Source organism: Sus scrofa, chromosome 1 (assembly GCF_054392235.1).
Source record: "Sus scrofa isolate SSC_HxYL_T2T_F1_AM1 chromosome 1, Sscrofa_HxYL_maternal_Yorkshire_Landrace_v2.0, whole genome shotgun sequence".
Classification (NCBI taxonomy): domain Eukaryota; kingdom Metazoa; phylum Chordata; class Mammalia; order Artiodactyla; family Suidae; genus Sus; species Sus scrofa.
Window position 1 is genome coordinate 116,511,664 of NC_139383.1, and position 27,410 is coordinate 116,539,073.

The 27,410-nt window shown below is 54.8% G+C and overlaps 1 protein-coding gene across 1 annotated transcript; it reads right to left on the reverse strand.

The window, feature by feature from the left end:
* Positions 1–4,353: 4,353 nt before the first annotated feature.
* PLEKHO2 (pleckstrin homology domain containing O2) lies at positions 4,354–26,999 on the reverse strand. The gene is made up of 6 exons (XM_013992891.3): positions 26,882–26,999; positions 20,510–20,659; positions 15,868–15,984; positions 11,328–11,432; positions 9,753–9,851; positions 4,354–7,326 (listed from the first exon to the last, which is right to left on the reverse strand). The coding sequence occupies exons 1-6, from the start codon at positions 26,891–26,893 to the stop codon at positions 6,310–6,312; spliced, it is 1,500 nt and encodes a 499-aa protein (XP_013848345.1). The 5' UTR covers positions 26,894–26,999; the 3' UTR covers positions 4,354–6,309.
* Positions 27,000–27,410: the final 411 nt, after the last annotated feature.

Genomic DNA, 27,410 nt, shown 5'->3' on the forward strand with positions numbered 1-27,410 from the left:
TTTCTGTTTTTGCACACATTGTTCCCCCTCTCAAATTCTCTCCCCAAATCCTACTAAGTAAACTCTTACTCCTACTTCAAGGCCCACATAAAGGTCACCTTCTCCATCAGGCCTTGATTACCTCAGCAAAAGCAACCTGCTGATCTTGCCTCTATACTGCTGCAGAACTTGCCCTTCTAACTCCAAGCTGGATCCCACTTCATTCCCTGAGTTGGAGTATCTGTCTCATTCTATCGTGCTTGGAATCCACAGTACCTGCTGTAATATTGGCACAGGGTAGGCGTTCAAAACAATACTGTTATGTATTCACTGAGCCCTTACTCTGTGCAAGGCCCTGAGCTAGATGCTTTATCAAAATTTTCTCATTTTATCTTCAGAATCACTCTGCTGGTAGAGATGAGACGGAGACACAGAGGCTGAGCAGCTGCTTAGAGTGCACAGCTGTGTCAAAGACTGATGCTCCATCTGCCACACCTGGTTCTCCCTTAGAATCTGGCCTCACCCCACTGCCACCCCAGATGGTCTCCAGGGAAGCACCAATCCCCAGAGCTAACCAGACCTGGGTGTGGAAAAAGCCTTTGTCCTTTTATTCAACTAATGGGTTGGGATTTCTTGAAAAGGAACTTTAAATAGGAAACCAAAGAAAAAGCACCGCAAAATTTATATATACGTGTGTGTGTGTGTGTGTGTGTGTGTGTGTGTGTGTGTGTATTTTTTTAAACACAACAGATGGGCAAGTTCAGGTCCTCTCTTCGAGCTGTTATTTCCTCCTAAAATCAGCAGGAGGGACTAGATGGGCCCAAAGATCCTTATCAGTCCTGATATCCTGTGATGCTATGATTAGTTTCTCAGATGAACAGTGGGCTGGTGGCTTCGTTAGTGAGGGCAGGACGGTAGGGACACAGCTATGGAAGGAGGAGAGAAGGGTCTGCTGCGAGCCGACCAGCCCCCACTCAGGCCCTGTCCCCTCTACAACTTTTTAGAAGTCCCAAGAGACTTGCCCAGGAGCCTCGTCCTGCCTCCTCACTGGCCCTTGGATAGCCCCAACCAGTCTGAGGGACTGGGGCTAGTGAGGCCTAGAGCTTGGAGTCCAGGCTGCATGCTTCCTACAGGGCCTTCAAGGGTCCTGTCCCCTCTCTTGGTCTCTTTGTGCATTTCCCTCCACAAGCCACCCCCGGCTCCAACCTCTCAGGCCCTGGCTCCTCCTCCCCACTCCGGCCAGTGGGACCCTCTGGAAAGCCCCACTCAGAGCCAACACAGGAAGGGGAGAGGGGAGGACCGTGGGCGAGTTCCTGCGGAGGCTCAGGCGCTCAGCTATAGCCTTGGAGCCTGTCACTTCCCTTCCCCCACCCACCCAGCTGGGAGACTGAGCAGTTTCATCACAGCTGAGCTGTTGTCCTTATAAGGGAAGGGACTCCCCAGTCTCTCCCTTGGGCCCCAGCTGGCTGGTAGAGAACCAGGCCAGACTTGGGGTGTCCTTCAGGGGCCAGGAAACGTGGGGATGCCCCCGGCCCCAAGTTGCTAGATGTGCCGTGGGCTGAACAGCCACCTGAAGTCACAGACCCTCCAAAGAAGAAACAGGAAATAATCACAGCTCCAGGCCAGGAATCCCAATATTAAAGCGTGTTCTCCTAGGCAAGTTGTTTAAGCCTCAGTTTCCTAACCTGTAAATGGAATAAACAGAAAAATATATCTTCCTCATGAGACCACTGTGGTGGTAATGACAGACCAGAACAGGCCTGCCACATAGTAGGTGCTCTGTGAAGCCAGGCTGCTAGAGTTTATTATCCCCATTTCCTATGAGGCAGGCCATGGACTGAGGGTTCCATAACAATCCTATGATGAAGGGAGAATAAGCCCATTTGACAGACAGGAAAACTGAGGCATATTTTGCCTAAAGTCACTTGTTCATGGCTGGGATTTGAATCCAGATATGTCTGCCTCCAAATCAAACATCTTGTATTTCCTGCTTATGCCTGGCTACTTCCTCCAGGAATTGTGTTCCTTAATAAAATTATGACAACAGGGAGGAATTTCCACCACCACCTGTCTATCCTCTGTATCTCCTCACAGAGCCGCCTCATGACATCACAGCAACCTCTGCTTAAGTGAGTTTGTGAGGTCTTTTCTGAAGCCCTGTCTCATATCTCTGACGTGTCTCACGTCAGGGACATGAGAATAAGGGACAGTAGGAAGGCAGGAAGACAGGACTCAGAGGAGGGCACAAAATATGGTGGCTCCAAAAAAACACAGGGAGCTACCAGGGCCCAGGCTCAGGTGGAGGCAGAGGGAGGGGCAATCCAGATGTCCCCTCCCCCTACACACCCCTCCTTCTCTGTCCTGGGTTCAGCCTGAAAGCGGCCACCCTGTGCTTTGCAAACCCCCACAGGACTTCAGGCCACTGCTGCACAGGCCTCCAGCCCCCAGGGCCAGAAGGAAAGAAAGTTACCACATCCTTCCTCAGTCTTGCAGCTGGCTGGCCAGTGACACCTTCCCAGCAGCCACTCCCTTCAGGGCGGCCCTCAGGAGGGGACCTCGTTCCTTGGCCCTGTCAATCAATAAAAGGACTTTTCTTCCTTACCTTGGTTCCTCCTCACAGATAAAGTGAAATGATTCACCTGGGGTCCCCCAGCTTCCACAGGCCACTCCTCGGCATGGCAGCCACACGTCAGGCCAGTGGCAGAGGAATTCAGGAGGCACATGAAGGTCATAGAACCATCAATAAGCCCTGGGTCAGGTGCTTCCTGTTGTGTCCAATGTTCCTCCTCCTCACAGACAAGGGAGGGAGCTGGCCTTCGGGGGAGCACAGCAGTGCTTTCCCACATTGGGAGCTGGGAGCTGAGATCTACTGAGGTGTTTTGGTGGGACTTGACAACTTCCCAGCAGTTTGACTTGACTTGGCAGCTTGACCTGGCCCTGGGGCTTCCAAAGAGCGATCAGCAAAGCTCTGGGGTCCTACTGAGATATATTAGGGGTGCCACGGGCATAAGACAGGGCCCAGGCTGACCCCAACCAGGACAGAGCTCCAAGGTCAAAAATGACAGCTGAAATCATTTTGAACCATCATAGGAAACACCTTTTCAGGCAAGATTCACTCATGGAGACTAGATTCAAGGGGAAATTTTGATGAGGTGCAACATATTTGTACAAGGCCTTTAAATATCACCCAGATTGCTCATTAGTTACAAGAGAAAAATATGTAACTATTCAGTAGAAAAATCAGGCACCTTGACTGGGTGATCAAAATTATCACTAGTGAGAGGCAGATGGAGGCTGTGTCTCTAGATGAGATGCCCTGAGAAGGATCTAGTATCACCTCTGCAGTTCTTTGGCTGAGACAACATAACCTCAATCTAATTATGAGGAAACCACAGACAAAAACCAAATGAGGAATATTCTATTAAAAACCTGGGGAGGGGGTTCCCGTCGCAGATCAGTGGAAACAAGTCTGACTAGCATCCATGAGGGTGTAGGTTCAATCCCTGACCTCATTCAGTGGGTTAAGGATCCTGGGATTGCAGTGAGCTGTGGTGTAGATTGCAGACCCGACAGATCCTGTGTTGCTATGGCTCTGGCATAGGCCTGTGGCTACAGCTCTGATTTGACTCCTAGCCTGGGAACCTCCATTTGCCATGGGTGCAGCCCTAAAAAGACAAAAAAAAAAAAAAAAAGCTGGGGAGGACTGCATACTTCAAAAATATCCACATCATGAAAGGTAACAGCTGTGGAAACATTTCAGATTAAAGGAGACTTAGAGACATGTATGCAATATCCATCCCTACCCTGGGAGTAACATATGATTAAAGGATATTAATGGGTCTAATGACAAAATCAGCATTGAATTTACTGAAGTTGATAACTGTACTATGATTAATGAGAGAATATGCTTATTTTTAGGAAATACACACTGAAGTATTTAGGGGGAAGGGGCCATGATAACTAACTCTCCAAAGACATGAAAAAAAAAAAAAAGGAAAAAACAACCTTATGTATATATTACAGAGAGAAGGTGCTCAAAAGATAAGCCAAAGGGTCAATCTGAGCAGAGTACATGGGTCTTCTTTGGACTATACTTATTCTTGAAACTTTTCTCTATGTTTGAAATTATTTCCAAATAAAGTTTTTAAAAACTGAAAAGCACTGTCACCTAGAACATTTAGCCCCCAGGCTATAGAAACACGAACATGGGGAGGGTGAGACTGGAGGGCCTGGCTGAGTTTAGCGAACACAGAGCACTGTGGGAGGGGAGGCAGTTTAAAGGACTGGTGATGCCCTGATCAACCACCACCTACCCTCTGCTTCAGTGAAGCCATGGAGCTGGTCCCCATACCAACAAACAGGCTTGCAGCAGAGTTCTGTAAGAAGGGATTTATTGCCAAACCTCAAGAAAGGCGCTTATAAGCAGAAAACATGGAATGCCATACTCCTCAAGGAGACAGCCAAGTAGCCCCTACTATTCCAGAACTTCCTCCCCTCCCCTGGAACCTGGCTTCCCCTCCTTGGGTGCAGTCTGCCAAGGTATGGGATCCCCATAGGAACAAATGGCATTAGGCCACCGAGATGATCCTAGAGAAACTTGCTCAGTCTAGTCACTTATAAGGGGAGGTAATTGAGCCTCTAGTCCCTGGACAGATGACTTGGCTAAAGCCCCAGCCAAGCTGCTGGTGAGGGAAGGCTATTTCCCCAAGGAAGATTGCAGGGGGGGGCCATGTGACTGTGGGCACGTGGTGACATTCTTGCTCTCCTACTGGAAACAGACGGAGAGACAGGCATACTGTGGCAAAGAAGCTTAGTCTGTTCAAGGGATGTGGTTTGGGGAGGCCAGTGGGGTATCACAAGCCATGATACTGCTGCTTCCCCCGACCCCTGCCTGGTACAAAGGGGACTCCTACCTCTCCTGATCCCAACCCACTACCCTCAAGAACCAACTAGAAACAGAATAAAGAAGGCAGTGACCTGCACCAACAGGCCTCATTGGGCACGACTGGTGGCTGAGGGTAGGGCAGTGGGCAGGAAGGCCAGAGCATGCAGCCATGACCCTCCCCCTCAGTAAACGAAAGTGCATTTGCAGAAACCCCCTGAGCAGACCTGTCAGAAGCTGTTCCTACTCCCACAGGCCCCAGGGACGGTGGCAGTGGCCCTCTGGGCCTCTGCACCTATAGTCTCTGAGCTCAGTTCAGCTGCTGCAGCGGGATTGAGACCCAATGTGCTCCTGGAGCCAGAGATGATGGGAGGAGGGGCTAGGGAGAGGCCCAGGGTGCAGGCATGGGCCAGGAAGGAGAAAACACTCCTTCCTCAAGGCAGGAGGAGTAGTCCCTGGGGAACCTGAGCCGGAGGGGTAGGGAAAAAGGGGAGAAGGAAGCAGTTTCAGACCCCGACACACTCCCAAGGGCATTCGAAGAAATGACTGGGATACTGGACCTATGTGGGGCTAGAAGGAACCACAGAGACCCAGATGTAAATCCCATCCAGGAGGCAAAGAAGCTGGGGCAGCTTCTCTTCTGAAGGTTGACATGTGAATTACAGGCAGGATTTTCTGATGTCGCCACTGGGCTAACCTTGTACAGGAACGTGCAAGGCTGGACACAAGCAGGTCCAGGGGCAGAGACTAGACTAGGACACCCTTTGAGCTCCTCCTCCACCCTGGAGTCCTCCGGTCATGGCTCACCAGAGGCAAAGGCCTGCAGAATAGGAAATAGGCTTGGGGAGGGGCCACACAGCTAATGGCTTTCTCAGGCAGATGTTCCCCACCTGTCTTCAGAGGTCCTAGCTAGGTTCTAGGTCTCACTCAGCTGGAGGAACCTAGACTACAGACTCAGGCCTCAGTGGCTACTCTGAATAGGTGGGTGGGGAGGGTGGGTTATGGCTTGAAGCTGCCTCTGCCATGAGGCTCTCTGCCTGGGAACATCTGGACGTGGAGGCTGCAGGGGGGGGCTCAGCTGTGCTCTATTCAGAAGTCAGGAATGTAAACTATTGAGGGTGGGAAGCAGAGATGATGCCACCCCCAGAAACCCCAAGTGCCGTGCCAAGGCCCTGGGGCTGTTCGGAACAACCACGCAAGCAGAGGACCTGAGTGTGTGCTCCCAGCCCAAGCCCAGAGCACAAGGCCAGGCCAGACAGCACCTGGGTGGCACCTGGCACCACTAGCCAGGTTGGCAGGAAGGATCCCAGGAGTCTCCGCAGGTCCTGGCCAAACCCCAACCTGCCTGGTGACCCTTCTACAGCCTGAACGGAAGCACATTTCTCGGCAGGGCTGGGCTCTAACGGACTGAGCTGGCCAGGAAGGGCCATGCCCTGGCCTGGCAGAACCTAGGGTGCACTTCTCCTATAGAGGGTCACCAGCTCCTTCCGCTTCTCCTGGAGCCCAGGTGCTTCCTGGCTCAGCTCTCCCAGATCTCTGATCTCCTGCAGGACCTGGGTGGCCTGCCTCAGCTGCTCCACAGCTTGGCTGAGCAATGTCTCGGCGTTCACCGGGGCTGGCTCATTGCCCAGCACCTTGTTCAACAGTTTCTCCGTCTGTTCCGAGGCCACCTTCACCTCCAGCTGGGCCCGATACAGTCGCTCCCCAGGCTGCCGAGGACGTCGGGGACCTTCCCCAAGCAGGTCCCCCAGGGAGGAGCAGCGGGGATGGAACTGAGGTCGTGGGTCCCCGGGAGGCAGTGCTATGGATGTTGATGAATCCTTTGGGGGAGTTCCTGGGGTGTCTGTGGCCTGGGATGGCTTGACGGGCTCAGGACTGTCATCCACACCATTCACTGAGACCTGTGCTGGGCCTGGGGCCAAGGTGTCAGAGGCCCCAGGACTCTGGGCTGGCCCCGAAGCCTCCATGCCACTCATGGAGGCTCTCAGTTTCTCTGATAAGATCTTGGGTGGGGGGGCGGGGGGCTTCCCACCCTCCTTGGGCACAGCCTTGGATGTCTCAGAACCGGGTACCTGGACCAGTCCTACACTCTCAGGATTAGGGGGCTCCTCAGGGCTGGGGTTCTCCCAGCTCACCTTCAGTTTGTCAGGCAGAACCCTGTTGGGGGGCTGCTCAGAGCCACTGTCCTCCCCGGTTAGGGTCTCTGAGTCCTCTCGGCTTTCAGGGTGGGCCTCGGAGCTTGCTGGGACAGGGGTTGGGGCTCTCTCCCCAACAGGGGTCTCCACTCTATCACCAAGACTGGTTGTCTCTGGCATTGGAGAAGGCTTGGTAGGAGGCATGGGGGGCTGGAACGTCTCCCGGGGCTGGACTGCAGTGACATCGTTGCTGGGGGCAAACACTGGCGGCCCGCTGTCGGGAACATCGAGGTCCAGGCGCGAAAGCCCGTCAGATGCTGCATTGGCTACCTGGGGGGTGGAGGGGGGCAGGATATGGGAGTCAACGTGGATGATCAGTTATTGGAACAGTATGCCCCCTACAAAGTCACTCAAGCCCTCCCACCCTGGCTGCCAAAGCCCCTGGTCCCCTACTCTCCATGTCCTCTGCCCTGGCTTCCAAGGCCACCAGTTAGAAGCCAAAGTAATTCTCTGATGAATCCTCTCCTCTCTCTCACTCCCGTAGAATTCCTGGTTTTGGAATCACCGACCGGGAAGGCAGAGCCAGGGTGTCCTCTTGGTGACCCAGCCTGGCTTCCTTCAGCCTGTATAACAGTCCACTCTTTTCTGAGGGGCAACTGTCCAGGTCTGGGTGTCAAGGGACATGGTTCCAGGCCTGTTTGGAACCCCTACCTGGCTATATGGCCTTGGAAGGGTCCCTTCTCTGCAACCACCCACCCACAGTCCCCACAGCCAGTAGGCAACAAGGTCAGAACTCAAATTTGGGTCTCCTGTATCACCCAGAAATTACTCGCCCTGGAGACCTCTGTCCCGTCTGCCAGCCCCAGTCAGCCAGAGCTCTCCAGCCTTGCCTGCCAGCTGCTCAGCAGCCAGTGCCCACTCTCCTCAGGCTGTCACACATGGCCCCAGACCATAGCTGACTGCCAGAGAACAGCTGCGCCCAGCAGGCAGCTGTCCCCACCTGGCCCCAGGGGCCCACACGATCACCCAGCAGGCCCACCATCATGGGGACAGCTCCCAGGAAGCCTAGCCTCAGAGAAACTGGAGCAGGACTGGGCAGGAGGCTGCTCCCAAGGTCCCTTGAGGTCCCTCACTCCCTTTTACACACACACACACACACACACACACACACACACACACACACATGAGTGACCCGACCTACACATGCATTCAGTCGCTGGACACAAGTCCCTCCCGGAATTCTTCTCAGAGGGTCCCCCCTCCAGGGCTGGCCCTCCCCAACACCTCCTAGGCCTCCTCCCTCAGACATTCCTTTCCTCTCCGGCTACTTTGGTTGCTCCCTTTGCAGGCTTTTCCCCCTCAGCTGACAGAAAGGAACAGACTGCCTCATCTCAAAAAAAAAAAAAAAAAAAGGCAAGTTTTCTTGTGGTGCAGGATCTGGCACTGTCACTGCAGCAGCTTGGGTCAGTCATTGCTCTGGCATGGGTTCGATCCCTGGCCCACAGGAACATCCATATGCTGTGGGCGTGGCCAAATAAAGAAAAAAAGAAAACCACCCAACGACCTTGGCCCCTTTCTGTCTCTATCCTCCCCATTATGGTCTTCTTCCCTCCAGAATCCCTGCTCTGCACTCCATGACAGCCCTAAGCTGCCTCCTGAGAAAATGTGCTGTAAACGTCACCATCTGCCTCTTTCCTGGGTCCTGCCTGGTGACTTGCGACTGCCAACCTGGCTGATGACCCCCAGTCCTGCACCCTTCTCTCTGGATGTGCTTCCTCTTCGGGGCTCCCCCTCCCCAAAGGTAGCATTAGCTGAGATTCTTTCCTGGCCTCCAAAACCTGCCCGGACCATCTACCCTCATCAGTAACACTGGTCTGAAGAAGGGCTCCTCCCTTCCCCCTGCTCCTTGCCCATAGTGTCTCCTAAATACCCTGTGCCCAGGGCCTCTGTTCACCTGGTCTTCAGCCTTGGGGGCACTCCTGACAGCCCTCCCTCTTTGTCCAGTTCACCTCCTTGACCCCTGGATTCAATTGCAAGCTCAGGTGGCCCTTGCTTCCCAGTGTCTCTCCCACTGACCTCTCCCTTTTCACCCCTTCCTGGTGCCTGGAGGTCCCACCTCTCCCTCTATTTCCTGGCCCCCTGCCCTTTCCTCCGCCAACTTGACTCATCCTCTGGAACACGCCTTCTCTTCTATCCTGCCCCTGGCTCCTGCTTTCAAGACCTCCACCATTTCCTCCCCCGACCAGGCACCCCTTGAACTCCCCTGCCCTGTGCCTCAGGCTCACGCTGCTCCCTCCATCCGGGACCCCCCTCACTCCAGGTCCACTCACTGAAACCCCATTCTTCAAGGCTCAAGTGCCTGTGGGTCCCCTGTGGCCCCTCCTGCTCAGCCTCCCAGAGTCACCCTCTGTACAGAAACTAGACACAGCGCTGCCTGGAGCAGTCAGAGGACAGTCTCTTCTCCAGCTGGAAGCTCAGCTCTGAGAGGCGGGGACCAACCCCAGGCTCAGCTCCCCTCAGGCCAGCAGCTCCCCTTCTGGCCTCAGCAAGGCGAGAAGGCACACCTGCTCCCTGAGCATACGCACCTCCACGCTGACACCTTGCACACGCACCTCCACGCTGACACCTTGCACAGCCCTCAGGAAGCTCAATGCCAAGAGTCCTCAGGACAAAGGTGGCCTCAAGCTGCACCCTAAGGAGCTGCAGTCCCAGATGGCTGGCCCCCAACCTGTGGCCAAGCTGGGGCAAGGCCTTACCTCCTTCAGGTGGACTCTTGTAGGGGGCCGGCGCCGCTGGCCCCCACGCACGCGGTCCCGTGTCACGTGCTCCAGGGCACAGCTCTTGTCCACCTTCACCTGGGAAGGAGAGGGAACACGTCAGTCCCCACCAGGCCTACAGAAGAGGAGGAAGTGCCCAGGTACTAGCCTGACTCAGGGGTAGGATCTGCACCTGCATCCTCCCTGTGCCAAGTGCCCCATGCCGTCTCCCTCTTTGAGGCATCTCCCTGTCTCTACATGGCCTTTGTCATCTCTCTGCAGTCTGAGCCCTCCCTCCTCTGCACTGCCCTCTTTGTCCCAGTCTTCCTGCCCAAATGTGGGCAATCAGCCCTCACCCCTCAGTCTACTACAACACAGAAGCAGCCCTGTAGCTGCTTTTGTGCTTAGGTGGGGAGCAGGGAGAAGACAGTCCATGATCACCTAGTACCTGGCTTCCAGAAAAGGACTGTCCTGGCCTCAGTCACTCCCCAGGACCCCTGGGGATAGCCGGGGCGGGGCAGGGGGCGGGTAGCGAGCGCGGGCCCTCTACCCCTCTGGGTGGAGGCGTCTGGAGGGCGGCATCTGCCATCTGAGGGTAAGGATTGGGGGTGGGGAGTAGCCTGGAAGTCACAGTACGAGTGACATGGGAAACATCCACATCCTGGAGCAGCCTGATCCTATGACAGGGGTGGGCTAAGATTCTTCTGCCCCTCAGTGAGGCTCAGGGCTCAGGCCCACCTAGGGGTCATTGCAGTGGAGGAGCCAAGGCCCAGCCCATGCTCCTGTGGCCTCCAACACACACAGGACAGTCCACCACCCCTCTTGTATGAAATGAGGACAACTTCCCCAGCCAGTGAAGGACTCAGCATGACACAGTCACAAAAGACATGACCTAGGAGCCTTGGCTACAAGTCAGGGGACTTGGGTTTAAGAGGGAACTTGCTTGAGAGAGTTTGCTCCCCTTAGGTCTCAGTCTTTTGTGATCCGACGGGTCACTTTAAGTGGCCCCCAGGTTCATTTTAGCTCAAACAGCTACAAATCTGTGATGTCAAAGACAAACCTTCCCTAGGAGATCTGGCCCCGTGGGACACCCTGCCTGCCCAAAGTCCGGTCATGGCCCTGTTGCTGTCACCACCTTAGCAGAGGGAGCTGGGTGGCCACTGCAGACAGATAAGGAGGCCCAGGGCTAGAGTCAGCCAGGCTCGGACTTCACAGCTCCAATGAAAAGTGAGCTGTCAGGCTCTCAGCTCCTCCCTAGACCGCTCTGGCCTGAGCCCACCTGCTGTGTCTGGCTGGAGCTGGGATGGACAGTATGCATGGCTTCAACCCGTTAAATGTTACCCCGTGACTTGCCCAAGTTTTAACTTAAAATAGGTTACCCACTTTCCTCACACCTCAGTTTCCTCATCCGTAATATGGGAACAGAAGCATCTACTTTGAGGGGCGCTGTGAGGATTAGATGAGGTAACCAAAGCAGATGCCCCAGTGTCTGTAGCAGTGACATAATCAGAGGGCTGTCTGGGATGAGATCACACATGGGGGAAGGGGCCCAGAGCATCCACAGGACCGTCGCACCTCATCAAAAGCCTTGTTCTTGCCTCGGTTGATCCCTTCATTGAGGGCTTTGATCCAGGATTCCTTCTCCTCCCCACTGGGTGCCTGGAACTTGATGTCGCTGACCTACAGAGGACATGGGTAGGGTGGACAGAAGATATTTAAAAGGGTTCACATTTGGGGGCTTAAGGAAGCTTCTCACCCCAGACTGAAGTCTGCCCTCGAACATCCGGTCAGGAGCAAACCAAAAGGACCCCCACACCAGGTCTGACACTGTGGCTTCAGAGCAAGGGAAGGGACAGATCCAGCAGAGAAGGGGCCCTCACCATGCATACAGCTGCCAGAGATTTGGATTTGAATCAGCTTGGCCCTGTGGAAAGGGCCTAGATCTGGTCTCACTCCACGTGACTCCCCCCGACCAGGTGCCTGACCTTTGAACCTCAGTTTTCCCTATAAAGTTGGAGTAGTCCCCGTCTACGCCCACACCAGACTGTGTACAGCAGGGGTGACAGGTGATGGGTATCCACGGGTGAAGGCCCGCTGGAACCAGGGCCGTCTGCAGCTGCCCAGCGGTCCCCACACCCAGTTCTAGCCGAGTGAAAAAGTCCCAAGGTCTCCTTTCTGGCCTGGAATTATAGACTTAGAGAAAGGGCACTAGGGGTCAATTCCAGCCCCCTCATCATATAAGTGAGGAAGCAGAGGCTCATCAGATGGGATGGGACTAGGCCAAGGTGGCCTGAAGTAATCCCATGACTCGAATTCATGCCCCATCCCATCCATCCTTTGGGTCCCATCCCACCTCAGGCAGGCGCTCCCAGCTCCTACATTAGAATAAAAAGGCAGCTCAGAGAGGCCTCTGCCTTCCAGGCCCCGAGGTCAGACCAGAAATGTTGGAAGGAGTGAGGCCAAACAAAGAGAGGAGCCGCCCTGCATGGTGGACACAGCAGTAGGGCCTCGAGCTGACAGAGCAGCACTCACTGCCGACCCGCCCTGCGCTCAGGGAGCTGTGAGGATCAGTGATGTACTCAAAGTGTTGAATGTGGAAGTGGGCACAGAAAGGGTGCTCAGTCATAGGAATTACCACCATTTCTCTCCTTCTGGACAAGAGTCCTAGTTTTCTCATCTGGAAAAAGGGATGACACCGCTTACCACAAAGCAAGGCTAAGGGAATTAAACAAAACTAAAGCCAGGGCCTGGCATATAGGGGGTCTTTAGTAAAGAGTTACTGAATGAATAGCTAATCAATGAATGAACTGGCCTAAGGTTCTCATTTTGGAGCCGCTGCCCAATCCCTGACCTCAAGATGCCCTAGTTCTTTGTCCGGCGGGTGGCCAGCTGCCCATCCCCACCCGTGTGTCAGGTTGCGCCTTCACTCCTGCCTCTCTTCCAGTTACATAACACACAGCCTGCCTGGCCCCCTCAGCATCCTCATTATATAACTTCCTCCTGGCCGCCGCTGCCTTCTCCTCATACGGGGCCCTGGGTCCCACCCACCTGCCCACACCAGGCACAGCCAAATACTCATTTGCATGACCAGGGTAAATTTGATCCTGGCAGCAGATCAGCAGCTAAGTTGGAAATCCCAGGGCCCCTTGGCAACTGCCTCAGCCCAGCCATGAGGGCTGCTGGGGGCTCAGGAAGGGACAGCGCTGCATCTGGGCTCTGCAAGAGCCCACCCAACCCTGTGATAAGGGCTGCAAGTAAGGCGGCCCAGGGCAGCCCATCCTCACAGCCGCTTGCAGGTCCTGAGTTGATGGGGCTCCTGCCTGGTGCAGAACTTAGCATCCCAGAGAGCCTGAGTGACATACATTTAAACCTGGCAACAGAGGCGGCAAGGGAGGGGCAGAGAAAGGGCACTGGCCTGGGAGGCAAGATCATGAAATTCTAGTCCCACCAACGTGCAATGAGGCCTGCATGGGTCTTTTTACCATTTGGGGCCTCAAAGGGACAAGAACAGAACCACCGGACCAAACCCAAACTGTGGCCCTTCCCCACAGGCCAGGCCAGCAAGGCAGGCTTGAGGGGAGGGTGTCAGCCTATAGGCTCCCCTAGGAGAGGGAATTTGAGGTTAAATAGGGCCAGTCCTAGAGCTCTCGTCATGGCTCATGAGAAATGAATCTGACTAGTATCCATGAGGACATAGGTTCGATGCCTGGCCTCAGTCAGTGGGTTAAGGATCTGGCATTGCTGTGTCTGTGGCATAAGCCAGAGGCTGCAGCCCCAATTCAACCCTAGCCTGGGAACCTCCATATGCTGTGGGTGCAGGCCTAAAAAATAAATAAATAAATATGGCCAGACCCACCTAAAGGAACCCTGTAATCCAGGCTGAATGAGCCACATCCCACATAGGTGGTTAGCATAGGGACAGAAGACCAAGGAGTTGCTCCTCTTGCCCCACCCCTATGTTTTGAAGAGCCACAGGCTGTGCAGGTCCCTGCCCAACCCCTCCAAGAAGCCCCAAGGGTACAGGCCCCAGTAGGAGTTTAGAAGCTAACAGGACTGGCCACAAAGAAGGCCCGAATGGCTGGGAAAGGGGGGAGGACAAAATGGCAGAGAGGAAAGAAATGGGAGGGGGAGAGAGGAGGCAGGAAAGAGGAAAGGGCCAAGCTGGCCAAAACCAGCAGGGCCGCAAGGCCCAGCAGAGGCCACCCTGCTTCCTGGCATCATCTGCCTGTGACCTCATGGCAGGGGCGTGGGGATGGGGAGGCAGGAGGGAGAGGGGCATGCAAGACACTGGAGTCTTTGTTTATTTGATTAGAAGGGAAAAAAAGGCGGCCTCAGGACCAGACAGCGGGGTCATGTGACCCTCCGGTCAGCCTGCGGCCTCAATGAGGACAGACTACCCAAGGCGATAGGAAAGGCGGTTGAGAGAGAGGATGCAGGGGAGAGGGGAAGGCAGTGCTCTGGGCTGTTCACCATCTGACCTCTGGATGAGTTCCCGGGGCACCAGGGGTTGGGGGCCTTGAGCTGGAATCAGGGTGTGCTGTGCTCCCACTGCCCTGCAGCCCCCACCAATCACTCCATAGGCCCATCTCCCCAAAGGATCGCCTTGTTCCTAGAGTCACCCAGAGCCAACCTGAACTCTTGGCATGACTCGGGGATGAAAGGGAGGGTGTTGGCAAAAGCAGCTGGGAATGCAGCTGCACAAACAGGACTCTTGGAAGGTGATGTCCCACCCTGAGCAGGCCCGACCTGCTAGCCCACCACCAGCTGATTCTCAGAATAGGGAAAAGAGGCCCACAGATCAGCATTGGCAGAGGACAGAGAAGCAAGGCCCCCTCGGCCCCACACCCACATAAGCTCACTAAGAGACACACAGAGACCCAGACGGCCCCTCAGCCAGCGAACACACTCACCTGCACATAAAGCAGTGCACACACGCAGACCTTCACGCACAGCACACTCTATATGCCTCTAAACACACACTCAAACGCTGTGCCACTCAGAGCAGAAATGGGTCTCCAGGACAAGTTGGGGCCTCCAGGGCCTGAAAGACCAAAATGTGGCTCTCCCATTCCTCACAGAGCCCTAAGCAGCAGATGTCAAATGAAACCTGCCCCTACCCTGAGAACACCCCAGCCCCAGCCCCAGCCCCAGCTCCAAGTCGCTTCCTTGCCCTCACGCACTAACAGAGGGTTAGTGGGTACAGCTTCATGATGTCCTCCAGGGCCCACAGAGGACTGAGTTCCTGGCCCCTAAAGCTGGGGAAGAAACAGAATGGCCTCGGGCAAGCCCAGACTATGCTGGCTCCCCAACCCCCAGCCTCTGTGACTCAGCCCTGCTCTGTGAGGCTCCACATGATGTGCAGAGGTTGGGGCCAGGCGTGGCCCAGCTGCAGATGGGCGAGAGCTGGCGAGAGGCACTGGACAAGCCAGCCTCCAATCTGAACTCCCTCCTGACATCTGCGAAGCTCCGCCATGTGTCAACATCCACCCGGACTCCCTGGCAGAGATGCGAGGTGCAAAAAGCGGACTTCATCTGCACACACAGCATGTCCCAGGGAAAGAACGTCTCAGGCAAGAGACTTCCTCCAGCTCAGCCAAGAAAGGACAGTGCGAGGGGAGGACAGCTGGGGGGCTGAGGGTGCAAGCACTGAGTCCAGGATGGAGGGGAGGAAGAGTGGTCCCCCCTGGGGAGGCCTGGGATGAGGGGAGGGTGTGGCCGCCTGACGACGTCAGAGTGTTAGGGGCCTGGTAGGGTGAGGGCCTCATCCCAGCTTTCTTGCCTCAGCCCTGGGGAGAAGGCCAAGGGCCCCACTGCTCAAAGGCTACTTTCCAGCTACAGCCTGGGAAGGAGGCCCCAGGGCCTGGAAGGGAGCAAAGCTCTCAGCAGAGCCCTAAATACACCTCCTATCAACCAGGGGCTGAGGGGACTCCAAGACAAAAACAAGCCAAAGATCCAAACCACGATGGCCCCCAGGTCTAAGTCTCAGCCACATTCAACAGAGAATGAGCAGGCTGCATCCAGGGGCCCAGACTGTCTCAGAGAGCCTTCCATGGGTGACCTTCTCCAGCAGATCCTATCCTGGACAGAAGTCAGCCAGGAGGGGGCCTGGCCATACCTTGTTCCCTGGGGACCGCAGCAGGATAAAGCGGTGTTTCCTCTTGAGAAGGGCACGAAGGTCCTGGCACTTTTCATAGCTGCCCAGCTCCACTGTCTCCACACACTTCTGCTCGTCCTAGAGAGGGAGGCAGAGGGGACACGGTGAGAGTTAGATGCACCCAGACCCTCAAACATCAGACCCTGATCCCACTCAGAGAGGGCACCACTTGGCCAGTGGGGGACCTCAGGCTGCCAAGCAACCACCAAGATGAGGCATTCAGACCCTGGCAAGTAGATGGCACTCAGTCCATACTGGTTGGAGGGATGCCTTTAAGCCACACCAACCATACGAGAAATGGGGCTCACAGCCCAAAGGTGGGTAGCAGGGCTGACTCAAACATGCCTAAGGTTAAAGGAGAAAACAGGGGAAGCTGGAGAGGCTTAGGAAAGTGTCCCTGGGGGTCCATGCAGACACAGAGGCCAGGCGGAGATCTGTGGAAGAAGTGGCCTGGGAAAAACAGCAAGTTGTCACAAAATGAGGGGAGAAAAAGGCTTTCCAGGCAGAGCCACAGAGGGAAGTGTGAATAAGGCTCACTTGGGGCTACATGTGCCTTCACCACAGTGATCCTGAGTTGACTTCCCTACTTGGCATCTTCTTTCGCTGACCCTTGGCTTGAATGAGAGGCCACTCCCTGTGGCCTGCACGGTGAAGAGGGCAAGGGCTCCTTCAAGAGCCCTGCCCAAGCCTGCCATCCTGAGGCTGCATCACTAGTAGGACTGGTGGCCAGGACAGTGGCCAGCCTCCTCTCGGCCACCTCTGGATGCTGGCTGGGCTGCCTTCCTGCCCGCCAGCCCTAGCCCTTGAGTATTCTCTCCTCGTGGGCTCTACCCACCAGGTGCCTCGCCAGCAAGCTGCCTGGGACACGCTCCTTTCTCCATGGTGGTCAGTTGATTCCTCTTCCAGGGGACACCCATCTGGAACAGCTTCCTGGGTGTGGCACACTCTCACCCTGGAGACTGCAGGGAAGTAGATGCAGGAGACTGGCCAACGAGTTGAGCAAACTCCTGCTGTTGGACATCGCGCAGAGCCAGCTGGAGCATCCAGCCAGGGACTGCCTCAAGGCTCAGTTTTGGGTGGACAATCTGGGAGGCAGTGACTGGATTAATTTGCAGAGGAACTGCCCCTATTTCCATCCATGGTAATCCAAATATACTAGGAAACCCTGACACTTAGCAAGCACTTTTGCATCCCTGATTCTCCTGAACCTCTCAAACACTCCCAAATCCTAGAACCCTGGTATTTGAATCATTTATAGAGAAAGAGGTGAAGTAAACAGACCCAAATACAAGGGGCGAGGCCAGACTCAAACCCACATCCTTTGACTCCCAGGCCAGAGCTTTTTCTAGCATAACACACTCCTGCCAGTCAGAGCCAGAGGTTAGACAGTGCCCTAGCAGTAGGCTGCTTTGCACAGTGGTCCTCTAGGTGTGGTACCTGGGCCAGCAGCATCAGCATTACCTGAGAACTTAGCAGAAATGCAAATTCTCAAACCCCATCCCTACCGAATCATATTCTTGAGGGAACGGGCCTGGCAATCTCAATTTTAACAAGTCCTTCAGGTGACTGTCACTTATGCATCAGTTTGTGAACCTCTGTTCTACACTGGGCTTTAAAAACCCCAATGCCCAGGCACTGTCCCAGACCAATCACATCAGGACCCCTGGGGGTAGAGCCCAGACCTGAGTATTTTTCAAAGCAGATGTTTATAGCTAAGTGGGTAACCACTGACCTACTCTCTCTTCAGCCCTTCAGGGGAAGGGGAACAGGTGGTCACTGTGGCCTGATCTTTCCCATCCAGATTTAATCAGGTGTCTTTTCCTATTTTTGCCTCTATGCAACTCTTTCCAACCCCGAGTCTCTAGGCCCTAACCACCTGCATGAACCCAAGCATGAGCCTGAGCCTCGGTGCTCTCCCTATCCTGAGCTTCCCCATCAAAGGGCACCACTGCAGGGATCCTACCAGGTGCTAGGGACACCGTGTCATGGGGCAGAAAGGCTCTAACTCCCCGCCAATCCGTCTTTCTCTACCCTTTGCAAGTACATCTGCTCTCCTGTCTGTTCCCCCTACTGTGTCTTACAAAGGGCAGCCTTCGAAAGGCAGGGACATAGGGAAAGTTTGCTGAACTGAATGCCTGACTCGGAGCGAGACACCCTTTCCCGGAAAGAGTGGCTCACCCACCCCATGCGTGCTGGCCTCGCCCAACTGGGCAGCTGCCGGCAGGAACGTAACTTCCTCCATCTGGAAACAGACAGTCCACCTCTACCACCCAGCTCCCCATGGCTGCCTGACCTGGGTCTCCTCTCAACCTGAAACGCTGAATCATCTGGCCCTTCAGCAGCTCAGACAAATCGGATAAACCAGCAGGCACTGGGTGGGGGCAGCATTTTTGGAGTGTCAGCCTCAGGGACAGCAAAGGAACAGCCAAGAGTCACTAGTACTCGCCTAGTTCCTTACATCAGAAAGAGGAATTGAACTAATAAGCATTTCTCAATTCCTTCTCTTGCGCCAAGTTCCCCCGCCCCCGAGTGCTAAGTTCTTGTAACCGCCTTGAGGTTTTTAATAGTGATTTCTTTTTTTTTTTTTTAAAGCGTGATTTAGACTTTTCATGTTTAGGGGATGTGAAATCCTCCCTGCTTCCCAAACGTGGCCAGATGTAGAAAGGTGGCCCACGACAAGTCTGGCACTGACAGGCTGACAGCTGGGGGCGCCTGTCACTCAACTCCTACGGCAGCTAGGACTGGAGGAAACTGCGACAACCCCCTTTATTTATAAAAATAGCCCCCCTGCTGCCGCCACAGCACATCCTAATTTGGTGACAGCAGCAGTAGAGAACATCTGGGGGGCTGTCTGCACCATTCACCCCCTCCTTGGCCTCCTTCAGCTGCTTCTCTGACACCTCAATTCCACAAGCCTGGTGATTCAGGCAGCAGTAGAGGTGAGGTGCTTTTCAAAGGCAGAACCTCTCTTTTTTTTTTTTTTTTTTTGCTTTTTAAGGCCACACCCACGTCATATGGAGGCTCCCAGGCTAAGGATCTAATTGACCCAGCAGCCGCCAGCCTACCCCACAGCCACAGCAATGCCAGATCTGAGCCGCAACTGCAACCTACACGACAGCTCATGAGTGGGGCTGGGGATTGAACCTGCATCCTCATGGATGCTAGTCAGGTTTGTTACTGCTGAGCCATGGTGGAAACTAAAAAGGCAGTTTCTTTAAACACCCACACCTGGTTGCCCAACCTTTCTTGGTCTGGGACAATTATGAATTTGCTAATCCAGCCTGAGGCATGCTGGGCGAGGCTGATAGGGAACAGGCAAGATCTCCCTTTCTCTGCCTTCCCCCCCACCGCCCCAATGGCCAGTGCTTCCCCAAGTACTCCATCTGTCAAAGGCAGACAGCAATGGCCCATTTACAGTGGACCGGCCCTCACACGGCCTCGACCCTAGAACACAAACAGCATCTCCAAGTAAGGGCCGTCTTTCCACCTCGGGTCTTTACCTAGGACTACTGATAATTGACATACAACTTCCACATCCTGGGTTGTCCAAGTTCGAAGCCTGCTGAAATGACTAGGGCACAAGACCGAAGTGGGAAGATGTGAGGACTGTGAGAGGCACAAGGACGATGGAAGTGGCCACTGGCAGCCTGATGTTAAAGGAGAGAGCAAAGCTGAAAAGGGCAGTCTGGCGATATGGAACAGTCTGCTAATCAGTGACTCTGAGCCACCGAGGAAAGATGGCTATTTAGGCCAGCAGCTTATGCTGATGAAGGCAGAGGAGAGCCTACATATTTTAGAGGATTCCCACCACAAATAAGTTTTGGAGTTTTCTTCTGGCATAGCTGGGTGGAGAGAGCCCCAGCTTTGGTTCTTCATTCCCGGAGATGTTTTTGTTTGTTCGTTTGTTCATTTTATATAATGATTTTTATTTTTTTCATTACAGCTAGTTTACAGTGTTCTGTCAATTTTCTACTGTACGGCATGGTGACCCAGTTACATGTACATGTATAGATTCTTTTTTCTCACATCATCATGCTCCATCATAAGTGACTAGATAGTTTCCAGTGCTACACAGCAAGATCTCATTGCTTCATTCCTGGAGATGTTGAACAGGATTTGGCCACCCTGAGCGTCAGAGTCCTTCTCTGTTAGAATGTGACATGATGACTGCGCTTATGGGACCATCGTGAGCATCATCTGAGAAGTATGATGTAAGACTTCCAAACACCCATGAACAGTAAGTATTACTTCTACTATCATTACTGAGTGGAGCAGGCTTCAGTTTTCTGGAACCTTCACATAGGTGGAACCTAGGCCCTGGGATGGGGAGTTGCAGTGTAGGTAGACAGCTGAGGAGACACAGATCCTGCTGCACATACACTTCAAAGAGGCCCTCATCCAGGAGCCCTAGACTCACATCTAGAGTATCGTCCCCATACTGCACAGAGCCAGAGAAGACCAAGCAATCACCCAAGATGGCACAGCAGGTCAAAATTGGAACAGGTCTTCCAGTTCTGGTTCTGTGATCCTCTGCTGGCCTGGGCTGCCCCCACTCTGCTCCCTTCCCCGGCACCCCCAAATTCAGGACCAGTCAGGGCCTTACCTCATTCTCGTAGACCAGCAGCTGGGCCTGGCAGAGGAGCAGATAGCGGTCTTTCCAGAGCCCCAGGAAGCCCCCGCTGCTCTTTTTGATCCAGCCAGCCTTATCCGCTGTTTGCGCTCCCCGAGGCTTCTCGCTCGCCTCCTTCACACCCTGTAACACAGTATTGGGACACGCCGTGAGGCCACCCGAGGGATGTGTCTCTCTGCTAGAGACCTATTGATATCACCCTGTGGGAGCTTCCCCACAACCCCTGAGGCAGATATTCTTAATCCAACATCAGGAATAATAGTAATAACAGCAGCCACCTTACACCGAGCCACTGGTATTACCTTTTACACATCGTCTCATTTAACCCATGCAACCACCCTCCCAGGCAGAAGTGTCATTATCCAGCAGACTGAAGCTTCAAGAAGGGAGATGACATGCCAGAGTCACACCGCTGGAGGGACAGAGCCAGCATTCCAGTTGGGTCTCTGCCTCCCTCCACCATTCTGCCTCTGGTCTGTTCATTCAAGCACATCAATACATGTTGTACTGAGCACCTGCAATGTCACAGGTGCTGGAGAGGCAGAGAGGAATAAAAATAACGTATCTCTACCCTCAGAGTGCTGGCGACGCGGGGAAGGAGGAGCTGAACAAATAAACACCAGACATGAACATGTTAACAAGTGTGAAATGCTACGAAGGAAACAGTGAAGGGGGAGTGAAGAGGAGGGAGAAAGGATGGGGGGGACCTGGTTCAGACCAAAGTGGCCCAAGAAATCCTCCCAGGGTAAAGGACATCCAAGTGGGATCAGAAGGTGGGAGGAGGCAGGCAGGCAGAGTGGTAATCTCCCTCTTTCCCCCTACCCTTCTAGAGCCCACTCTGCAGCCCCAAAGCAGGAGCCTCCACTGCTCTCCTTGCTGCCCCAGGCCAGGATGTTAGGGCAGCCACCCCCACTGGTAAGGGCTCCAAGGACGCTGCCTTTGACCCCAGGCAGGTACCGGAGATAAACTCAAGCCCTTCTCTAGGACATGGCAGCCACCCTAGGGCCTCCAGGCTAGTCACTGACACCTTGTGCCTCTTGATTACCTGCTTGGGTAGCTGGGTGCCAGGTATATACCTACCAGATAGGGTCAAATTCACCTGTAGTCCCCGGAACCCAACACTGTTCCTTTACAAATAAAGGGTGCTCAAGAATATCTGTGGGAGTTCGCATCGTGGCTCAGTGGTTAACAAACCCAACTAGGATCCATGAGGATGCAGGTTTGATCCCTCAGTGGGTTGAGGATCTGGCATTGCCGTGAGCTGTGGTGTTGGTCAAAGACGTGGCTCGGATCCCGCATTGCTGAGGCTATGGCAGAGGGCAACAGATACAGTTCCAACTGAACCCCCAGCCTGGGAACCTCCATATGCTATGGGTGCAGCCCTAAAAAAAAAAAAAAGAAAAAAGAGTATCTGTGAAATGAAAATAAAAATACACCCAGTTTGTTAACCACTTTGCTTCAGTGACTGGTACCCACAGTGATGAGTTTGAAGGGGAAGGTAGAGGAGAGGGGGTTAAGAGCATGTCAGAATCTAGAGGATGCTAGAAGGAAACTAGCACTGACTAATTTTGATGAGTTTATAATTTACATAAAGCTCAAAAAGGGGCTCCAGTTAAAAGGAGCATACCTCTCCCCAGGGATACCCTGTGGCCACAGCAGCCTTTGGAAGGACAAGCCCAGACAGGGGTGTGGTAAGCTGTCAGGTGCTGGGCAGGGGTCAGCCTCCCTGCTCTCCATTATGGCAGGGAATTCCCAGTCTGGTTCCCACCATGGCCTCCGCCCCCTCTGCACCCTCTGGTGGTCGGTCAGGAGTCTGAGCTTTGGAGGCCAGGTCATGCACTAGATCTCACTAAGCCTCAGTTTCTTCACCTGTGAAATGACAATATTAACAGAAGTTGCAAGGATTATAACTCCACGAGGGCAAAGGATTTTTCTTTTGTTTACTGCTGTATCCCCAGGGCCTAGACTGTGTCTAGCACACAGTAGGTGCTCAATAAATATTTGCTGCTGAATAAAAAGATATGGCGTATAAAGCAGTCCCTAGGATACCGTAAACCTAGTAAATGGTGGCAGTCACTATTATTACCATCGTTGTCACTGCCATCCCCTCTGGCTCTCAGGGATCCTCTCCCAAGGCCTGGCTCAGAATTCAGGACAGGCCTTTCTGGGCTTAGGTGCTGGGCCGCAATGCCCCAGAAGCTCCAGGAATGAGAGGCGCCCCCTCAGGGTCTGTCCCTAACTTGTGGATGGCAAGAGAAATGGGGAAGTGGGATGGTTCCAAATGGTCTTCCCAGATGGATGAATGAGGAAGTGGGAGGCTTGCCTACAGGCCAGTTAGGAGCCACCCTGACCAGGGGAAAAGGGGACCTAAGGGCCCTCTGACAAGAAGGGGAGGCTCTAGCATCCTACCTTCACCCCATATTCCCTCCTAGCATCACCAGAGACCCTGTGTTCAGCCCCATGAGCTGTGTGACCCACAGGGGCCTCATCCCCTCCAAAACACCTGCAAGCGGGTCCAGGCCCAGAGCTGGAAGGGAAGGAGTGGGAAACGGGAAACTCCACCCCGACGTCTGACAAGTCACACCCCTCCCTTAGCAACTACAGCAGCTGGCCACCTAGGCCTGCAGGCTCTAGGTTTCCGTTAAACAAGACTGTGGAGTGTGCTGCCCTGATCTCCCACTGCTGAGCTCCACGCTTGCCTCCTGTTTTCAGAGGTCCAACCACGACCCCAGGGGATCCACACCCCTCTCTGAACACCCTCCACTGTGACGTTCCCTTGCTTGCCGCACCCACAGCCAGAGATGGGGAAAACTCCCTGCCCGTTGGAAGGAAGCTCCTAGGTTGCAAGGCTGTGCCCTGACCACCGTCCTCTCCAGGTGGAGCAGAGCAGTGCTCAGTGCGTATCGGGACTGGATTAGCTAGAGAAGCCAGTCCAGAGCCTTAGGGGATGGGGGTTCCGGGATGAGACTGAGGAGAGAAGGCACCATGGGATGGGGGGAGGGACAACTGACAGGACGGAGATGGCATGAACCAAAGCCCAGGGGAGGGTCTCCTTGAAAGCAATCAGCCACAGCAAAGGCCAAGAGAAATCAGGCCTGGCTGGAGGTCAGAGTCCTGCTTGCCTACCACCCTCTACCCAGCCCCTCTCCCTGCCCCTCAGACACTTTCCCACCAGGGGGCCAGCTATGCCCCAGTAAGTTTTAATAAGCAGCCCCTCCTCTTGGCAGGGCTCACAGGAGAGGTTTTGTCCTGCTCAGCCCAGTTTCTCGGCCTCCTCTCCTCTTATTGACCAGCTGACCACTGTTCTTCCTGTTTCGCCCTCTCCTCTCCCACCCATCCTCACTCAGGCCCTCCCTGCTCCCTGTCAGCAGCTCCTGAGGCACCCCTGGACACCAGCTTGGCTCTGCTTTGCCTGAGATGACAGGATCTCTGGGACATGCATTAAAAAAAAAAAAGGATGAAGATGTCAAGTCACCCCAACCCTGTGCACAGAAAGAGCATGTGGAAAGCCACAAAACAGGCCATGACAGAGAGACAGACAGAGACCAGTGGAGGAGAACTTGTTGGTACCTCAACTGGCACGGAGCTTAGGATGACAGCCTTTGCCCTTTGACTAAACCCCATGATGCTCTGACCAAACTCTGCCAAGAACCCACCATGTCAGAGCCCTGTGATGGGGTAATCAGACAGAGGAGACACAGGTTCTGCCCTGGGGAACTTCCAGTCTGATGGGGGCAATACAGACCCTACAGAAGGGAGGTCCCCAGTCTGGGGGTTGGGTGGGCATCCCCTGCTTGAGAGGATCCCAGCCCACTGGGATGGTTCTGGCACCTGAACAGACAGATACCTCGGTCTTAGCTCACTGATAGGTAAGTGCTTGGGGTTAGTTTGGGAAGGCCTTGCAGAAGGAAGGGTTTCGGGAGGAGAGAAAGAGACACATATCTTGGCCTAGAGGAGAAGGAAAGGAAGGCACAAAGGGTATCAAAGGCTCTACACTCTCAACCCTTCACTCCAGGGTGAGAAAGCACAGGCCAGAAAGGCCCAGAGGTTAGCTCAAGGTCACAAAACCAGGGCTGTAACAGTACATTGCCCTGTTTCTCTCTACATGGGTAAGGGCAAAGGAGGAGCCTGGTGCCACTGGAGGCCAAGCCAGGGAAAGGCAGGACTGAGAGGAAGGGGGCAGAGCCCCAGGGTGGAGACAGGAAAGCCTGAGTCCGGGATTTTCAACCTCAGTCCGGTGCAACGATACCTCACACTGCCCGCTGCAGGTTTCAAAGCTTCTGCACACATATCATTGCATTTCTGGATGGCCCACCCCCCTTTATTTTGCAGGTGGGGAAACTGAGGCCCTGAGAACACAAATAGACAGATGCTCAGTCCCAGACACACATTTCTTCACCAAACCCCAGCCTGATGGGGACTCCCAACCCACTGCACAGAGGAAGTCACTAAGCATGAGGGGGGCTTGACACAAGGGGGCCTGGGGAAGAAGTTCAAAGAAAGCTAGGAGGAGGACTGGAAGTAGCTATTTGGGAGTGAGGTGATGAGGCCAGTCTGGGGTCATGGGGTAGAGCAGGTGACTAAGGTCTAAGAGGTGTTTTAGAGAAATGAGGATGGGCACTGAGGCCTGGAGAAGAAAAGAGGAAGCGATGGACAGAAGAAATGGGAAGAAAAGAGTCAGGGATGCCAAAGGGGAGGGAGAGGATAGGGAGCCCAACAAGGAAGGTCAGGCCATGCAGGGAGATGATGGGCAAGACCTCAGATTGCCCAGCTATGTGGGGAGATTTTGGCATCTGGGAGTCCGTAAGTGGCGATATTAGAGACTCAGGACCAGAAGGAGTGCAGACTCTGGGCTGACCACGAGACAAACTATCAGCCCAGGACGCCACAGGAGAACTTCCCTTAATTGGGGGCCAGAGCAGATTAGGAGATGGAGTAATCCTGTCCCACATCCTCTGGGAGAAGGGGAGGGGCCATAGCCAGACGGTCCAGGCCTCACAACAGAGGAGGGAAGTGGCAGGGGACCCCACCTCTGTCAGCAAGAAACCACGGCAAATCATAGTGGCTGGACCATGCCCCCTATTTCCACCCTCTCTGAGAGAAGGGGCTACAATCAGGACACGGGGAGGAGGTCAGTCAGGCCCTATAGTTTATAGAAGAGGAAATGCAGGCTTAGAGGGGAAGTGACTTATCTACCATCCCACAGAAATGTGGGGCTCGGCCTGGAGAGAACTTGGACAGATAGGCTCGCTGCTCCTGGGCAGTGGTCCCCGGAAGCAGAGAGATGAGCACTGCTGGGGACATAGGCAGCCTGGTACCCAGGTGGCCAGGCAGGGTTGGCCCAAGAGTGAAGCCTTCATCTTTCCTCTCCACCCACCTAAGCAAAGACATATCCCCTTCCCTTGTCCTGGGAAGGGCAGAAGCTGAGACACCCGTCACCCCGTCACCCCGTCACCCCATCACCCTGTCACCCCTCCCCCACCTCCCGCAAGAGGACCAGATGCAAAATCCTGTGACCCTCCCTAATTTATTCATTCCACAGTCACACAAGAAGTGCTGGCAAAGTGCGTGGATAAGGGAGCTACTGAAATAACTGATTCTGCAAGTAAAGGGCAGGGGTCACAGAGTGCCTGACCCCACCCTAGGCCAAGAAGATCCTGAGAGGGAAGCTCAAGGGACACTTGCTGGTCCAGCTGCCCAGCTGCTCCAGGGAGTCAGCCTTCCAGGCATTCAGGGGAGGCAGGGGCAGGGATCAGTCCCTACAAGGGCCTGACACCCCAGCAGGAGAGAAGCTAGACTCAGAGGGGAAAGGGGACTCAGGGACTTAAACAGAGGAGAAAAATATACAACTTCTCCAGTCTTCCGGCCAATAGACACAGTCACAGCCTCAAGGCTCCTTGAGACAGGGACTTTAGAACCCACAGACCCACCACAAGCACACACACACAGTGTGCCCCTTCAGGATCCAACAGAGGAGGGCACAAGGAGTCAACAGTAACCAGGGTTCGAGCCCAGCAACCCAGGCCACTTTTAGCAAGTCATCAAACAGACCAGAGCCTCAGTCTCCCCGTCAATCCAATGGGAGCAACAACCACCACCATGCCCACAGATGGTGAGAGAAGACAGAGATAATGAAGGAGGACAAGTCTAGGATCGCTACTCCAGCGCCTGCCTCTTTTCATCTGCCCAGGCTCCGTCTGCGGAGTGAGGGTGGGGATGGGTGGTGGTGTCCGGAGAGCCACGGGAGAGGGACTGGCTGGAACAAGGGCCTGAGACAGGGACCCCAACCACCGCGAGGGTCTCAAAGATCCCAGGCCAGGCCCCTCCACCTGGCCCGGCCCTCACCTCCTCTTCCATGACTAGTCGGCTGAGGTCCGGCCGCTCGGCCGCTCACTCCCGGCGCTGCACAGGATCCGCCACCTTCATCCACGGCCCGCCGGGCGGCGGCTCTGCGCGTTCTGTCCTGAGGGCTGCAGGGGCCCAAGAAACTTCGGGGGGGCGGGGCCGAGGGCGGGGAGAGGCTTCCGGGGGCCGGGGGCGGGGCCGGGGTGAGGACTAGCGGGGCCCGGAGGCCCGGGTCTGGGGCGGGAAACGGGGCCGGGGCCGGGATGAGGGAGGAGCCTGGGCGGGGCGGGGCAGGGACTTGGGGGACTGGATGGAGGAACCGAAGCCAGAGGAAGAGGCGGGGGCACCGGGCGGAGAGAAGTCCCCCCCTACCCGCAGAGGGAGAGGGACTGGAAGAGTATAAAGGGTGCGGGAGAGCGGCAGGGGGAGGGGGAGGGGGCTTCCGGCCTTAGGCGGAGGCGAGGGAAGCGGGCGGGGTCCGAGGGCGGGGCCAGGGTGGGGCAGGACCCCGGGAGCACCGAAGGTGTTG